This window comes from Vipera berus (genome assembly GCF_964194415.1).
Source record: "Vipera berus genome assembly, chromosome: Z".
Lineage (NCBI taxonomy): Eukaryota > Metazoa > Chordata > Lepidosauria > Squamata > Viperidae > Vipera > Vipera berus.
In genome coordinates, this window is record NC_138205.1 from 118,100,889 (window position 1) to 118,119,033 (window position 18,145).

General features: G+C 39.5%; 1 protein-coding gene across 3 annotated transcripts; it reads left to right on the forward strand.

Moving 5' to 3' along the window:
• The first annotated feature begins 249 nt into the window (after nucleotides 1–249).
• Nucleotides 250–11,056, forward strand: KLF6 (KLF transcription factor 6). Of its 3 annotated transcripts, none has more exons than XR_014028410.1 (4): nucleotides 250–999; nucleotides 3,681–4,257; nucleotides 6,002–6,714; nucleotides 7,831–11,056. XR_014028410.1 is itself a non-coding variant. In XM_081343214.1 (4 exons), exons 1-4 carry the CDS (start codon nucleotides 898–900, stop codon nucleotides 7,880–7,882), a joined length of 855 nt encoding a protein of 284 aa, XP_081199340.1. In that variant the 5' UTR covers nucleotides 250–897; the 3' UTR covers nucleotides 7,883–11,056. The 3 variants fall into 3 exon arrangements, 1 of the variants encoding a protein (XP_081199340.1); XR_014028411.1 differs by lacking the exon at nucleotides 7,831–11,056 and having other exon boundaries at nucleotides 6,002–6,163; nucleotides 6,591–6,616; XM_081343214.1 differs by having other exon boundaries at nucleotides 6,591–6,714.
• Nucleotides 11,057–18,145: the final 7,089 nt, after the last annotated feature.

Here is an 18,145-nt window from a genome sequence, read left to right on the forward strand (position 1 = left end):
CATCATTGGAACGCGGTGTAACGAGTTTGTTGTTATAGATTGGGCAGCATTCAGAGCCGGCGTAATGGGATCACGAGGTGGCGGAGGGAGGGGAGAGGGAGAGGAGTAAAGGGGAGGAGCGAATGTGGCTTTCAGCAGAAGGGAGGGGGAGAAAAGAGGAGGGAGTAGAAGGAGGGGGAGGTGACGGCCAAGGAGAGCTTTTGAAAGGGAACTTTTGCAGCGGGTTACATTTGCAGTCACCTCGGTGTTTGCAAATATTGAGTAGGCTTCTCAGCAACTATCTTCTGGAGAGAGCCCCAGGAGTGGAAGGCAATCTCAACAGCAGCATCGGGGAGACTGCAAAAAGCTACAGAAAACAACAAAAGCCAACCAGCCAAAAGAGAAAGGCCAAAAGAACCTTGATCTATTGCTGTGCAATTAAACTTTGCATGAAACTTTGCTTTTTATATTATTTAAAATATATATACGTCTATATATATATATATAAAAATAAAAATATATATAAATATATACCTATATAAAAACTTCGTCTGAAATTCTGAACAGGAATTTAATATATATCTAGAGGTAGATTGCTATTTTTCCCCCTTAACGTACTTTCCGCTGAATGATTTTTCCCCCCCTTTTTTCCTTGATTTTTTCCTTTGATTTCGGTGGTCTTTCTTTGGAGGAGGAGGAGGAGGAGGAAGTGAGACTTTTGTAAATAGCTGGTCTTATTTCTGTCACCATCACCTGCTGTGGCGATTACAGCCGAGAGCCGGAGCCAGAGACCTCCGTCGCGCTGCTCCGTTCTTCCGACCTGCGAAAAGGACCCCAGTTTTCGGACGCTGTCTTTGCGGAGGGCTCCTGGTTGCAACTTTTCTTCCCAGCCCGTCCCCCCTTCCCCCCACAAAAGGCATGGATGTACTTCCAATGTGTAGCATCTTTCAGGAACTCCAGATTGTTCACGACACTGGTTACTTCTCCGCCTTGCCATCTCTGGAGGAATACTGGCAACAGGTAAAGGAGGATGGGCTATGTTTGCAACCATTTCGGGTTTTTAACGTTGGGGACCACAAGCATGCGTAAGCTTCAGCGCTTCTTTAATTTTTATTTTTTATTTTTTTATTTGCCCGGGTCAGGAACGCTTCAGGGCAAAGATCGAAATTCAAAGAAAGATATGAATGTCATTGAAAGGGTTCTTGTCCCTGGGGTGGGGGGTGAGAAGCTATTTTAATCAGGGCCGTTAGCAAGCAAAGGACGCGTGTTATTTATTTATTTAATTAATTTTTTTCCAATGCATGCCGGTTCTCATTCCCCCTTCTCAGTGGACGTGGCTGTCAGAACGTGTGAGCAGCCGCTGTATGTGTGTGTGTTTGTGTGTGTGTGTGTGTAGCTGTCAGAACGTGTGAGCAGCCTGTGTGTGTTTGTGTTTGAACGCTCGCTTGCTCTCGCTGTGCCCAGCTTTCATCGATGGAGGCAGACCTCAAGCCCCTAGAATGAAAGCTGGCTACTCTAAATAAATCATACAATGGAATCGAATCGGATCCCCAAGTTTCTGCCTTTCCCATTTGCCTGTCCCGACTCTTTTTTTGTGGGGCGGGGGGGAGTTTCCTCCTCTCCTCTCTGTTCTCTCCCCCCTTTTGAAGCAAAGCCAATTGCTATAAGGATAACTTGTCATCCGAACAGTTCTGTGTTTGGAAATACTGTTCTCCGTGCTTCCCCTCCCCCCGCCGAACATCCTCTCGCAAAAATGGGGGGGGGGGAGGAATCCTCTCTTTCAGTACTGTACTATTTTTATGCAGGCTCATGTACAGCTTTTTTTAAAACAGCCCCCCCTCCCCGCAGAACGAGTTGTCAGTCATATGACAATTATTCCCCCCCCCCCTTCACCTTATAAGTCCTAATAGAGGAAAATCTGAGGCATGTTGCCTTTAATGGACAAGTTTGTGTTTTTTTGTCCATGTCATTGAATTCCAAACACTGGAAAATGTTTTTGCCTTGCTTGGGATTTTCCCTCGAATATGGGACTGAGAAGACATGTTTACTTGCCTCCATTACTGTGATGATTGCTCTCTCTAACCCAATTTAATTCATCTGGGTTTCCATTTGTAAGGCTTGAAAACCTGATTTTGGAGGTTGAAATCTGAAACTCTACCAATATTCTTAAGTCTAAGGGTTGGCAGATTTATAACACATGCTGTCTTCCTTTTTCCCTAATAATGGGGTCTAACAAGGTTTTCTTGGGTGATTTTGCTTAAACCCAAATTTGGCTCTTTGTAGCCTTCAGAATCATTTTAGCCCCCCCTTCCCCCCAGAAATAAGTTTGCCTAACAGCAGAATTTTAAATCTATTTCTGAAGGTCAAACCTTTCTGTACATTTTCTTCCGTGGTCAGTACCTTTGCCAGATATTAGAAGGTTTGCTACAATCATTATAGGGTAACCTAAAAATATTGATCAGATAGAATTTATTTTGCTTTCTCTTCCCCTGTGCCTCCTCCAATAAGGAAATACGTTAGCAACATACAATTTATTTTTCTACACCTTTGCCTAAGTTTCTCAGTTTAATAAAGCTTATGTCCAGATAGGTATGTTTAATTCTCAGGAGACAGCAGTGTACAGGGTGCTATGACCAATTTAAATTGATGCTGAAATGGTGTGTGTTTGTGTGCAGCATTTTATTTCACTCACAGTTGTGGAGGAAGGGCTGTTGCTGAAAATCACATAGCTCATGCTAGACTGGCCATTTTGCCTAGAATCTGATTATTAATACAATCCAGAGGATTAGCATGGCCAGCCTTTCACTATGCTGTTCACAATCCTATTGGTGTCTTAGTGGAGGATTTTTTTAAAAAAAAATCTGTCCTATTGCATGTAGGTTTCAACCATGAGTATTCTTGGCAGAGAGTCATAAATTTTAAAAGGAAGTCTCTTTTGGCACTGAGTAAAAGAAACAAGGGAATGACTCATAGCCAAGCCACTCTTGACCAGCAGATAAAGTTCTCCTTCATTTTTTGGAATCAGCATTAAGACCTTAAAAGTTGGAGTTTTCCATGCTTTTCCCTTTTGTCTCTTTCATTCAATGTCCTATTAGAAATCTGAAGGTTTTGCTAATGATGTTCCTACTCTCTCTGCAAGAAAAGCCTCATTTTCCGACAGACTCATGCCTGTATATTTGGACATTCTTTCAGTGTCTCTCTTAGGCTGAGTTCTCTTGTGCAGGAAATGTCTTGGCTTGAAAGATGTAAAATCTATCACAACATATGCAGGTTAAATTTAGAGTGCAAACCATAATTTTTGTCCACTTGGTGGAAGTTCAGTTGAGGTTTTTTTCTTCAAGACAAAGTAAGTTAAAAAAAAAACATAAATAAAATTTGGAGAAGTTAGCATTTACTTTAAAGCTAATTCCACTGAAATGTTTCTACGAGATGCCTATTTAGTTAACTCATAAGGGAAACGCTTGAAGAATGTAGCTGGGTTACTATTTTTGACTGCATTCTTTACAAGTTCATGAGAATTACACTGTTTCTTGGAACATTCATCAGTTGGAACTTGAATGGCCTTTAACTTTAAAGCATACTAGCAACCAGAAATATAATCTCCAACTTTGAGTGTGCATGGCTTCCTGCTAAATTTTTTAGAATGTTCTTAGACGTGAATGATTTTTTAAATATCTGTTTATGTATTTTTAATTCTGTAGACTTGCTTAGAGCTGGAGCGATACCTTCAGAGTGAACCTTGCTACGTGTCTGCCTCTGAGATAAAATTTGACAGTCAGGAGGATTTGTGGACCAAAATTATTTTGGCACGGGAGAAAAAGGAGGAATCTGAACTAAAGACAGCAAGTGCTCCAAAGGAGGACAACCTTAATAATCAGACTTTAGAGACTAACAGTCTGAATTCTGATAGTAGTGAATCTTCAGATAGTTCCGAGGAACTTTCTCCTACAACAAAATTTACCTCTGATATCATAAATGATGTCTTAAGCTTGGCCAGTGCTGGAAACTTGAATTCATCTGTCACTTCTACTCCTCCTTCTTCCCCTGAGCTGGGCAAGGAGCCATCTTCTCAACCATGGAATTGTGCCCCCAGTGAATTGCATTCACCTGGCAAAATCCGTACTGGTACTGGTGGAAAGACTGTGGAAAAAGGTACCCTGGTCAGTGGTGATGCCTCTCCTGATGGGAGAAGGCGAGTTCATCGCTGTCACTTCAATGGGTGCCGGAAGGTTTATACCAAAAGTTCACATCTGAAAGCACATCAGCGTACCCATACAGGTGAGTATTCATATGGCCTCTAGGACTGATGAACGTGTCTTGCCTTCTGTACTGTGTCTATTGACCTTAGGATAATCTCTCAAAAATGCGATGGTGTGCAGTTGCATCATGTATATTTCCATGATTTCGTGACTCTTGGCCAGGAAAGGCTTAGATCAGGAACTGAATGCATGGTGCAGCTGCATGTATTCCCTGTAGAACGCCTCCATAGAAATGTTGCAACATCCGTTGTGGAGAAAGGCAGGAGATGAGTGCAAGAAGGGAACTTCATTTGTTCCCAGTTCCTATTTCCTTTGCAGTCCATTTCCTCTTAATATATTTTTCAATGTGTTGCACCTTCAAAATGTGGTTTGCTAGTGGTTGTTTCCATCCACTTAGACTTTACAAAGTGTACTCCAGCTGTTTGCTGATTCATATTTTATGGTGTAACCATTCTCTCATATCTTCTTGCTTTTCATGGTCAGCATGCACAAAATATCATAAGGAAGAATCTTGATCACTGTTTCTCCAAAACACTAATCTTCGGATGGCCATTTGGAATTGGCTAGCTTCCGAACTGCCTCTAGCAGATAATGCTAAAGAGGACCTTGATGCTTCAGTGTCATAATCTTACACAATTTCTAGAGCAAGAATTCAGGGCCCTTAGATAATGCAATACCAGCTAAAGTTTCCCAGAATGCAAGTCCTCACTTCCTCATTCTTTTTCCATAAGCCCATTGCAAATTGGTATCTAAAATGTCTGGTTCATTTATTTGTTTATGCATGGCTGGTTTCTGTTGGTTAAATTACCCCATGCCTGAGAAGGTGAATAATTCATCTTTTCTCATAGGAAAAAAAAATCCAGTAAAAACGGGGATAAATCTAAAATTAGATAACAAAAAGGAAAACCCAGAATTTCTTGGTAAAGAAGAATCTAAAACATCTTAAAATGGGTTGGATTCCATATCATGTTAAACTTTCATATGGTTAGTAGGTTAGTAGATCAAAAGCTATTATGGTTTAGTCAATAAACCCTAATGAAATGCTTAGTTCTGGTTCACTTATAGTATTAATGCTGCAGATTAACTTTGCACATGCATCATTTACAAAGTACATCATTTACTCCTTGAAATATTATAGTTGATTTATGACCATTTGATTGTGGTGCATTTCCATTCATGACAAACCTACAGAGTTTTATCCTGGTGAAACTCAAATGTCATAATACATTCCTGTTCCCTAGAGCAGCCTGAAAAGATGTGGAGTGGAATCAGAACATATATATATATATATATATATATATATATATATATATATATATATATATATATATATATATATACAATGTAAGAAGCTGCCATGGCTGCTTTTGACTGTAAATATTCTTCTTCTTTTAACGACTTTGTGGTTAGATGCACCAAATCACTTATAAATATGATGGCAAAGCTGTACATTTTCAGGCAAGCTAAAAGGGTTCCTCCTTCTCATAAATGCTGTTTTCACATCTTAAAGGGAGAACTATTCTACTTTACCAATTAACCCTTGCGTAAACAAAGAAAAAAAGGATGATTGTGTTCTATATCATTGTGCTATAAAATAGAAAGTGAATACGTATGATAGTTATCAGGAAAAGAGGAAAGAACATTAACCCAGAACCTATAACTTAAATGTGGTAGGGGGGGGGGGAATGTTAAACTCAGTGTGCCACTAAAGATGATTTTATTCCTTATTTTTCTTCTCCACCCACCATTTGGCCCATATAAAGCATCTGCAATGCTTACTGGATATTTACAGAGAGAAACAAAACAATGCAGGAAACATAACTTGTAGAGTAGAGTTTACAGACCTCTTATTTTAAGTTCATTGGTAAGGAAGTGTTCCGAATGAAGATGGAAAAGGTTGAAACCAAAACCATTGTTCTAATAAGGTAAGCAAAATGTATTTATTTTTTAGATTTATTAGCCATCTCAGTCCAGTGGACTCTTAAGAATGTGGTTTTATACCCTTCTTGACACCTCTCCTTTAATTAGAAATGAAGAAGCATTTTTATAAGGCATTTGTAAAACTGATAATCTGAAAACAGTTCTTAACTGAACCAAATGATTAGATACATGTTGAGTTTTCAGACCTTTTTGTAAAAAAATAAAATCATTTTCAGAATCAGAGGATGCCAGAAAGTTTAGATTACTGGAATATTTTTTGTAAGGATAGGATATTTTACTGTTGGAGGAAAGCTGTCAGCTCAAAAACAAAATTTCCATCAGCATTCTTGAAAGTACCTAGTGAACTATAGAATAACCAACTTTGTTTCCTGTATGGTGTGGGTCTTTTGTTTATTTGTTTTTGTTTTGCAGGAGAAAAGCCTTACAGATGCTCATGGGAAGGATGTGAGTGGCGTTTTGCAAGGAGTGATGAACTAACCAGACACTTCAGAAAGCACACGGGTGCAAAACCTTTTAAGTGTAATCACTGTGACAGGTATGTAGAAGGAATCTTGTTTTATATTACTTTCTTCCTCCGTGCTTAGAAAGCATCAAATTTCATCTAGTTCTGTTGATGCCAGTAGTATTCTTTTATCTTAAATATAAACAGGACCTCTTTTATTCAAGAGAAAAATTTGGACCTCTGTTTTGGGAAGTTCTATTCTTATAATTGTCTCTTGCATATTGAAAGAGATTTGCAAAACGTTTGATGTACAAACACGCCAAAGTTGAAATATCCTGTTTTAACCTTATCAGAAATGTTCCAGTGCTTTTCCAACTTTCCTGGAAATGTTCCAGCTTCATAATGAAGTTGGAATGTTTGTATTTGACATAATTTCTGAATAGTTTCTGGATTAATGAAAGAGCAATTTTCACTGCATTCTTGTTACCATGAGTTGTTGCAACTCATGTTGTTAACATGCTGATATAATAAAGGTAGATGTTTACTTGGCTGGCGACTGACAAGATCACAATCAGTGTACTGAAGTGTCAGCTCACTTGCAAAAACTTTAGCTACAATGCAGTATTGTGCATTCCAGACATGTGGCGGAGTGATCCTTCCACTGTTACACATTTAGCAGGCAGTATCTTGCTGCGCTGGATTAATTGTAATGGGAGTTATTCAACCCTTTGCGGGTGTCTGTAATTAAGCATGATGCATAGCTGAGTTGCAGTTGATAACATTCACATCAGTCATGAATGAGGAAAGTGACTAATATTCCCATTTTACGAGAAATGCATCAAGATTAAGAAATAGTTCAAGAACCTTGTAGTCAAGTTGTCCATCTGGAATTGCTGTCTTTCTGAGTTGTCAGTAAGTTCAGAATTTCAGTAATCTATCTTAAATCCAAATGTCTATGGAGATTCTCAGTCATCCAGGTCATCATACCATGCGAAGACATTTCGCTTCTCATGCAAGAAGCTTCTTCAGTTCTGATGATCAGAACTGAAGAAGCGTCTTGGATGAGAAGTGAAATGTCTTCAAGGAAAAATGAAGAAAGTCCAATTGCCTCTTGGAAAAAAACGCCTTTGGGTTTTCCTAAATCCAGCATATTTCTTGAAAACTCCATTGAAACCTGACCTTAGCTGTCTTCTCTTTGTTGATGGACAGGTGCTTCTCCAGGTCTGACCATCTGGCTCTTCACATGAAGAGGCATCTCTGAATGATTGGAAGCTTGAATCCTGTGGGCTAAGAGGCTTTGAAGTCACGCTGGCCTTGGAAAAAAGGATGCATATTCCAGCCAAAGCATGCCATTTTGCACCCTAACTCAGCGGCCTCCAGGTCTTCTCTTCCTTGGAAGGTCTTTAGAGGGCTAGATAAGTCATGTAAGAAACGGCTGCAGTGACCATACGGTGCAGGTCTCCAGCCCAGGGGACCAAACCTTCTGAATGGCTTCTGACACCTTCTGCCGTGAGCAAACTGGGAGTGTTAATGAATGGACAGCTGTGTGTTATGGAGGATCTACTGGATGACTGGATGCTGAGGCACATTTTTTTAAAGGAAAAAAACAAACATTTGTTCCTTGTTGTTTTCTAACTGTAAGAGAGAAAAAGCTGTCTGAAAGTGGGATTTTTTTAAATTTTATTTTTAACTTGGGGGGGGGGCGTGCCTGTGAAGAGTGTTATGTGAAATGGAAGGATGTGCATCCTTTTGATGGGGGAGGGGGAAATGGTCTCTGCACCTTTTTTTTTAAATTTTGTTTTTGGTTTCGGAAGGGGGAGATGGAAGGGAGGGAAGGAAAATCAGACTAGACAAATGTTGGCATGGGCCCCTATCCTGTGTGAAAGGAGCTTTTGGTGTCTGGTCCAGCTATTAAATGTGCAATGTCTCCGGTAGCTTGTCTGACTTGCTACAGAGCTCATTTGTAATCCATTGTATAAGCTGTGTATTTACAATATAACACGACCTATAACTTTTTTCATTATAATACAAAGGTTTATTGCATGGTTCTGAAGAACTAGATGCTTTCCCATTCTGTAATCAGGACTCATTTCTCTCTTTCTTTCTCTCTCTCTCTCCAATTCCAGTTCAAAGCTCCTACACTGCAATTGGTTTAATGTTACATAACATACCAAACCCAAATAGTGTTTTTTTCCCTTGAATAATTTTTTACTTCATCCTATTGGGTGGACAGAACCACTGTAGGTTAGAGATGGCTATTTAAAAAAAGAAGAAAAAAAGACACTCATGCAGCTGTTTCCCCCATTGCCTCCAACACCTACCTTCTTATCTTTTATTTATGCCTTGAGGTCTAATTTCTGGTTTTCTACCTGTTAATGCACTGTTGACCTTAATAATGGTGCCTTATGCAAATCGAACTTCTCTTTTGGGAGGTCTTATACAGGGGTATGAATGATATATGCTTTATTAAGGCTCTCTTTTCACCTGACACTTGTACTATATCTAATGTACATTATGAAGAGGTGGGAAGACCATCAGCTGGTATCCTGGGTGATCCTCAGCGTTTCCATGTAGAGAAGCCCCCCATATAAACATCTGTAGCAAAAATGTCATGGCATAATCCAGCAGCGAATGCATCTCTCAGTCCATCTTTTCACAAGGTTGATCCTGCACAGCTTGTCCCTATCCTGCATCTTTCTCTCTTCCCATTCAAGAAATTATCGAAAACCAGTCTACTAGTTCCTCCCTCCGCCAAAAAGATCCTGTACTCAGGATGCTGTTTTGCTCATGCATCTTTAAAATCGCAGGAGTAACTACAAGGAAAAAAAAATCTTAAAAGGCACAATGTCCACACCTGTATATGTAGCTTCCCCTTAATTAAAATGGAAAGTAAAGAAAAAAATACAAAAAAGCAAAAAAAATATATTAGTAATTATCAAGTGGGCAGGATATCTATAACGTATGTATATATCTATTTGTGTGTATAGTATCTGTAGCTGTGAGTGTGCGTGCATGTATATTTGTGTGAGTGTGTGTGTGTGTGTGTACATCTATAAAATATATAGATAATATATTATTTTTAAGGATTGTATTGAGTTCTTTGCTGTAAAGTGTCATAGCCTGTGAGGAATCTTCCTCTTTTCCTGCATTTCATGGAGAAGAAGCAAACAAAAGTCAGCTTTTATTATTATTATTATTATTATTATTATCATTACTGTTTGCAAACTTAGGAGAGACCTGAAAAAGAGGGAGGAGCTTCAATCAGTGTGCACAGTTTTTAACAAGAGAAGGCAGTTACTTCCCTATTGATAAGCACTTTTGTACACTAAAAATAAAAAATAAAAAAATGCCCTGGTGTCCAAATAAAGTGCACTGGAGCCCCTCTGGGGAAACAGCAGGACTTAAATGGTTTCTGCTGGTTTTCTTCCAATTCTTTTCATTCGTGCAAGACCCTTGGCTGGTTTAAAAGAAAAAAAAATCCTTTTAGAAGCTCTAAGAAAGTTAGTTCCTTTCTCCTATATTCACCCAACAAGCACGTTCATCTTTCTTTGGCCTTTTGTTTGTAGGTTTGGTTTTTGCTGCCCTATGCTTCTTCTCTTGCTAGTTCACGCTTTTCTTGATGGTGGTCATTGAGCTCTTCATCTCCTCCCCCCCAAAAGGGCATTGAATTGGAACACCAAGGGCTAAGGGTGCCTGCTTAGCCATTTCTGCATCATATGGGAGCAATCCATTGAGGGCTACTTAAAAATGGACACTTTCCGCTTAGATTAAATAAATGAATCCCAGCCTCTCAGTTTCTGTCCTCTAAGCTTATGGAAAAGATGTAGAAATGTGCTTCTTGATGGTGAATTTATTCCTACGGGTATTTTACCTTTTAGCTGAATTCGCAAGGCAGTTTTACGAGATGTTAGAAATAGTCGTTCCCCAAACATTAAGCCAATGTGTTTCCCAAGCTGCCTTCCACAAGAATGTAGCTCGTTTATAGCTATTTGGGGCAGCTTTTTCCCCCTGAAAATGATGGTGAATATTATTAGTCCTCTAACCATGTTCAAATCCATTTTATCCGAGTCTAAGAGATATATAGGCCTACATGTATCTGCATTGCGTTTTGAATTTTATATGCTCAAAAATGCACTTTTTAGGTTTTTGTTTTTTTTAAAAAAATACTCCCAAGAAAATATTTTTATTATCTACGGATTATGGAAGTCTGAGATGTATGGCGCTTCATACATGCAGGGCACTTTTTACCGCATTGAGAGATGCCATTTCATAGACAAAAAATACCGTAGATCGGGAAATATCTGTCTGCATGTATGAATTACAATACTCACCCTTTGATCAAGGCATTCTACAGGTTTTTCTGCTCCAGCATTGTATTTGAGACGGTAAGATTGCAATGTTTTCTGCTTAGCCATAATCATTTGCTATTTTTTTTTTTTTTTTTTGAAAAAAAAATCTCTTGCAGTAGTTAGAAATCAGTTTTGCAGTTAAATGAGTACATTTTGTTCAGGTGATAACTGAGCCTCAATCAAGCTGAAAGAAAAAAAATTGCTTGAAATTTCAGAAAAAAAAATTTCTATTCGTAAAATTTCTTTTTATGTTTGTTTGTTTTTTGGGTTTTTTTGGAAGCACCCTATTATCTAAAGAATCTCTTTGTAAGATTTTTGTAAAAAAATTTGTTTTACAAGATTTTATTTGAAATTGTTTTTTGCAAGATTGTTATATTTCTGTATGAATGTATTTTTTATTGGAATAACATAAAAAATCTTATCAGCGTATCAGGTCTTCCTTTGTTTTTCTTTATGTGGAATTGAATTGTGCAAGAATTTCAGTTCTCTGGGCTTGGCTTATTAGGATAACAACTATGATTATAGTAATTCATTACAAAGGTTGAAGTTACTTAAGCTTTGAATACCATTGAAGATAAAGTCAGTGGTTTTCAAAGGACTATAGCCAGAACTTCTAAATCAAGAAACAGTTGATTCAGCTTTTCATTCTGCATTCACACCACATATATATAGCCAATCCAAGAAACATGTAACAGTTCCTGAAATCCCATTACGATCATGGTTAGTTAGGAGAAAATATTTCAGGAGATGTACTCAATCCAAACCAATGGACTTTTTATATTGCAAGGTTATAGGAAAAATTAGAAAACATTGAGGAACATTTCCTGCATGCCATAAAGCAATACAAATTCATAAAGTGCTTTTTAAAAATCTCCCATCTTTTAAATGTTCAAGTCTTTAATGATCAGAAGATCAATAAAAGAATTAGGATGCTATTTCCCAGAAATCCTAAGAACTTGCATCTGGAAGGTACTTGGCACTAATACTTTTCTAGTATGGAATTGCAAGGGGAGTAATGTTAGGAAAACATGGGTCTGTTTTTATTGTTGGATGTTGTGATGGGGGGAATCAGTACAATGCCCTTTGATAGAAATCTGGATATCAATTAAAATTGTTTTCTTCTCTTAAGATTTTGACCCAGTAATAGACCAAATCTTCATATCAAGATTTAGCTGATAAAAGTTACCTTAAAAAGTGTGGGAGTTTCAACACATTTCAGTTAATTTTCATTATAAAACCAAACCCTATTAGGCTGGTAGTCAGGATATTATTAAGTTCCTCTCCATCCTGTAACATGGCAGTTTCTAGTTCCAGCCTAAATTTTCAAATGATTCCTAACCCATTTTGTCTTAGTTATAGGTATTTTAATTCTCAGTTCCCTATTCTGAAGAATCAGCCTGACAGATTATAAAAGGTAAACTATCATGGTGTAGGCTGAAATCCAATGTTTTTGAAATTCCATAAAGGAAATTAATAAAAGATATTGCTTGAAACATTTCTGTTCTACCAATAGAGACTGCTAAAAAAGTTTGCCGGAAGAGAAAAGCAATAGCTTTTTGAGATGTTGCTTCAGGAGTCCAAATCTCATGAACACCACACTAGCATAATCAAAGGTCAAATGTCTTGGGTATCATAAACCAGTTAACATCTGCAAAGCAACATGTTGCCCTCCCTTGAAAATCCATCTACAGCATTCATTTTCCCCCCATTGATTCAAAGGCCTAGGTTGTATATTTTTTGACATAAATAACCTATGCTGAAAAAAATACTAGTGCATACAATCTATGTTCCCTAGTTTATTGGTTTTGTTCAGCAATAAATCATTTGTTGGTCAGCAATAAATCACAGTTTGCATCTTGGGATGGTTTGTTAAGGTCCTAATAAAGTTTAGTGAACATTTGGCCAAAATAATCTATGTTTCTTATGTAATATTTCTGAAAGCTGATTTCAGTTATAAAGAGTTAATGCTCCTGTTCCTTGTAGTAGGGTGCAATCTAGGGATCTAGAGACCATTCAGTTTTGGTGAATACAACTTTTTTAAAATAAATATCAAAGATCAGTTTGTGGAATTATTCCTTTCACTATAAAGGTAAAGGTTCCCCTGCACATGCGTGCTAGTCGTTTCCGACGCTAGGGGCTGGTGCTCATCTCCGTTTCAAAGCCAAAGAGCCAGTGCTTGTCCAAGGATGTCTCCGTGGTCATGTGGCCGGCATGACCAGACGCCAAAGGCGCACGGAACGCTGTTACCTTCCCATCGTAGTGTCCCTATTTTTCTACTTGCATTTTTACGTGCTTTCGAACTGCTAGGTTGGCAGAAGCTGGGACGAGTAACAGGCACTCACTCTGTTACGCGGCACTCGGGATTCGACCCGCCAAACTGCCAACCTTCTGATCGACAAGTTCAGCGTCCTAACCCCTTTCACTATAGTTGAGAGCAATAATAGATACATTTTGTCACATACACGCAAGCTAAAGCATCACATGATACACATTCTGTCATTTGTCACCTTGCAGTCGGTGGCTACTAGGTTTTCCCCCCTCTATTTTTAATCTTGCTGCTGTTTTAGAAATGCTAACCTAGAAATCAATGGAAGAATAGAAGCGTTTACAGAATAGACCAATTTAGTCTATTAAAGGTGATGGATACCTCAAGTGTATATATGAACACGAGAAAAACCTGAAAAAAATTCAGTGTCATTATGTTCAAGCTGGTGGATATATCAACAACCTTTTCTTGCAAAGACAGACAAATCCGAAGGTTACTTACATACATGCGGATATTTTTCTTCTCAATAATTAACATTTGCTAAATTGCAGGGTCTGTGTGTTTTGCACTGATCTTGTTTACTCCTACAATGAAGTTGATCAATGCAGGATGCAATGAGCAGTTTTGATTTTCAGCCAGCTTCTTGCAAAGGCCAACACTGATTTGGGCTAAAGAGAAAACAGACCCAAGTCAACAGTTGGCTTCTCTGTTTAAGGGAGGACTTGAACCTGGGTCTCCCTACTCCTAGCCCAGCAGCTTTAACACTATAACATGCTGATTTTATTAATGCTTGCTTTTAGGTATATATGCAAGAAAGTGTATTTCATAGTTCCTGTAATCTGCCACCATCAGTACACCTTAGGCAACATGCAACATAATAACAATGAAAAATAAGAACAACAAGGAAGACACTACTAACAGATGAGTAGAATACAAGAAATATTCAGTCCTGATTAACAGTACATAGTATTACTGTAACAATTTCACAGAAGGCCAGGAAAAAAAGAGTTTCTAAAATGTCCACGAGGTAAGGAGTTCCAAAGTAAAGGGGCAGCACAGAGAAGGTGGTGCATGTTTTCACCACATTTCAACAATAGGATGGACTCTTAAGCAGTTTTTCACATTCTGACTGCGGAGATTCAGCCTGGGTAATGTAATTACCTAGGTAATGTAATTACCTATTGTAATCTGATGCTATGCCATATAGGGCGTTACAGGTCATCACCAGCAGTTTTAGTTAGGTTTGAAAGCCTGGAGTAAGCAGTACAGTGATTTTAGTAATGGTGCTACTCAACTAGCATTAGATTACCCCATCAATAATTTATCTGCTGTATTTTGGGCCAGTTGCAGCATCCATGTCAACTCCAAATGCTAGTTCATACGCAGCATTTTGGAAACATGGGAAAGTTAAAGTGTGAGGCCTAAAATAGAAAAATCTGTTTTAAAAGAAATGCTTTAGCCATATGCTGTAATCATAATCCTTGTCAAAAAAATTCAAGGTGGATGTTTGAATTCTAGAGTTTCCAGAGGACACTGGTCCCCCTGGACCCCATAGAAAAAATAGAGGAGAAAAAAGGCAGCAAGGTGAAATGTAAGGGATATAAGAAGGCTATGGTAAGGTGGAAATTAATTGAAGCTCTAATGAGCCTCTGGAAACCATTGTAGACTGTCCATCATCCTTCTGTTGGAGTCTTCACAGTTTAAAACTGTAGTTGCTCTGGACAAAAATGGAAGATTGTATATCGACCTCAGAATCCAGCACATATTCTCACCCTGTATTCTCAACTTATGATCACAGCTGAGACCAGAATTGCCACTGCTAAGCAAAACAAGTATTAAATGAGTCACACCTGATTTTATGACCTTTTGTCACAATTGTTAAGCAAATCACTGCAGCTGTTAAGTCATTAAATGAAGCTAGCTTCCTCCATTGATTTTGCTTTTAGAAATGGCTGGGAAGGTCACAAATAGTAATCACATTTATTTATTTATTTATTTATTTATTTATTTATTTATTTATTTATTTATTTATTTGTTTGTTTGTTTGTTTGTTTGTTTGTTTGACTTGTATACCGCCCTTCTCCCTAAGGACTCAGGGCGGTGAACAGTGACATAAATAACAGAATGTACAAATAGTTATCTTAAAACAATAATTAAAACAGAACCCGTCAGACCAGACCGGATTGCTTAAACAGATATGTTTTTAGGTCGCGTCGGAAGGAGCGAAGGTCGGGAGCCATCCGGAGCTCAACCGGTAAACGGTTCCATAGGTCAGGTGTGCTCACAGAGAACGCCCTCCCTCTGGGAGCTACCAGATGGCATTCTCCGAACGGCAGCACCCTTAGGAGGCCCTTTCTGTGGGAGCGCACTGGACGGAGGGACGTTGACACTGGCAGCAGGTGATTCCCAAGGTACTCCGGACCCATGCCATGTAGGGCTTTGAAAACCATTACCAGCACCTTGAATCTTACCCGGAGGACAACTGGGAGCCAATGCAGTTCATGGAGTAGAGGTGTAACATGGGAGTATCGGGAGACTCCCAACACAACTCTCGCGGCTGCATTCTGTGCCACCACACTCTCAACAACCTAAGCAAGAAAGCGAAGGTTGGAGACCGGACAAAAGTTGTTTAATATAGTTGGGTCCAAGGTAGGTTTCTTGAGGTTTCACTGCACTGCTTCTTTCAAGACGGAGGGGAAACAACCCTCACTCAGGGAGGTGGATATCACCACCTAGAGCCAGATTCGTGTTCCCTCTCGAGCAGAATAAACCAGCCAAGAAGGGCACGGATCTAATAAACAAGTGGTGGAGCTCAGCTTCCTCATAATTCTGTCCACTTCCTTTGGGGTCACAGGATCGAACTCGTCCCATTTAACATCGACGAGTTCACCCATGTTCTGATCGTTAGACTCTGCCCAGTTAGACTCTGCCCAGTCGGAGTCTAAGCCGGTCCGAATCCGAGTGATTTTGTCCAACAGATGTTGGCAAAACTCCTCGGCATGACCCTGTAAGGGATCCTCCCTCATCTCTTGATTAAGGAGGGAGCGAGTTATCTTAAACAAGGTGGCCGGGCGATTATCTGCGGATGCAATGAGTCTAGCGAAGTAATTGGACCTCGCCATCCTCATTGCTGCGAGATAAGATCTAGTAAAGGATCTTAGTCATGATCGGTCGGATTCAGATCAGGTAGATCTCCAACGGCTCTCTAGGCCCCGTCTCCGACGCTTCATCTCCCGTAGCTCCATGGAAAACCTTGGAGCGAACTGGGATCTGCATCGGGTCAGGGGCCGCAAGGGAACAACTAGGTTAAGTGCATCCATGGCAGCCTTTTCCCAGGCTTCCACTAAGGCATCAACCGAGCTGTGAGCAAAGGAGGCAGGTGGAGACCCCAGTGCTGCCTGGAACTTCTCAGGGTTCATTAAGCGCCTGGGACAGAACCATCTTGATGGTTCAACAACTCCACAACGAGGGGTGGCATGGTAGAAGACCAGTCTCAGGAGATGATGATCGGTCCATGACAGGGGTGTAATAATTGGGGAACCCCCACCAAGATCATCTAACCATCGTCTAGATAGAAAAACCAAATCAAGCGTGTGAGTCGGGCCCTGAATTGTGAGTCGGGCCCTGAATTACTTGTATCAGGTCCATGGCCGTCATGGAAGCCATGAACTCTCGGGCTAACTCAGATGATCCTCCTAGGGATGGTAGGTTGAAGTCACCCAAAAACTATAAACTTGGGGAATTCAACCACCAGCCCCGAGAGGATATCGAGAAGCTCAGGCAGGGCCGTTGCTGTGCGACTAGGCGGAATGTATATCAGCAGTAAGCCTAGCTGTGACTTAGGGCCACATCTTAGGAGGAGGGATTCACACCCGGCTATTTGGACGATGGTGGTCTCCTGAGGACAAAGAGTCTTTCTTATAACTACTGCCACTCCCCCGCCCCTACCCTAAGCTATGACTATGGGACCATCATAAGTACATGCCAGTTGTAAAGGGCTGAATTTTTTTTATCATGTAACCACAGGGATTCTGCAACAGTTGTAAGTGCAAAGACTGATCATAAGTCATATTTTTCAGTGCTGTTATAACTTTGAACATCGCTGAATGAATGGTTTTAAGTCAAGGACTAACTTTATGAGCTTTGTTGTTGTTGTTAGCTGCGAAGTCGTGTCCGACCCATCGCGACCCTATGGACAACATTCCTCCAGGCCTTCCTGTCCTTATGAGCTTTATATATTTTTAAATGTTCAATTTCTAGAGGCAGGGGGGAAAAATCTGAAATTTGACAATTAACACTGAGAAGGCATCAACAAGTCCTTCCAAATGGTGGGTGCAAATAACCAGAGCATCTAAATTGTTATTTTTCTTTTCATTACCTTGCAGTTGGAACATTGCTCCTGGAAGATAAAAAAAGGATCCATTTTGAAACAGACTGTTGTTTTTACAGACTTGGAAATTTATTTGGAAAGTCTGCAATAAAAGTGTTGCTTCAGAGAAGCTGTAAAAAAAACTGTCTCTCAAAAATGGTGCATCTGACCTCATTTAAAACACACATGCACTGAAATCTGCTCTAGATCTTTTGTTGGATGACTGAAGGTAGAAGAGATCAACAACAGTTATGTCAAAGCTCTGCTTAAATAATGTTGCAAATGCATAATGCATCAGCAGATCATTATATCTGTTGATTCCAAAATTCTAAAAAAAGAAATCTTGCTTCCATGTGCTTGTGTGGCATCCAGCCATAACATGGGGAAAAGTATCTGCATGTACATTCAACCAGTTAAGGAACTGAATCTAAAAATGAAACAAAGGATTTGAATGTTAGAATTTAGGCATCTGCTCTTTCAAATCCATTTTGATTACATCAGACTCTGAGGAGTTTCCAAGGAGACCACTTTTCCTCCCTC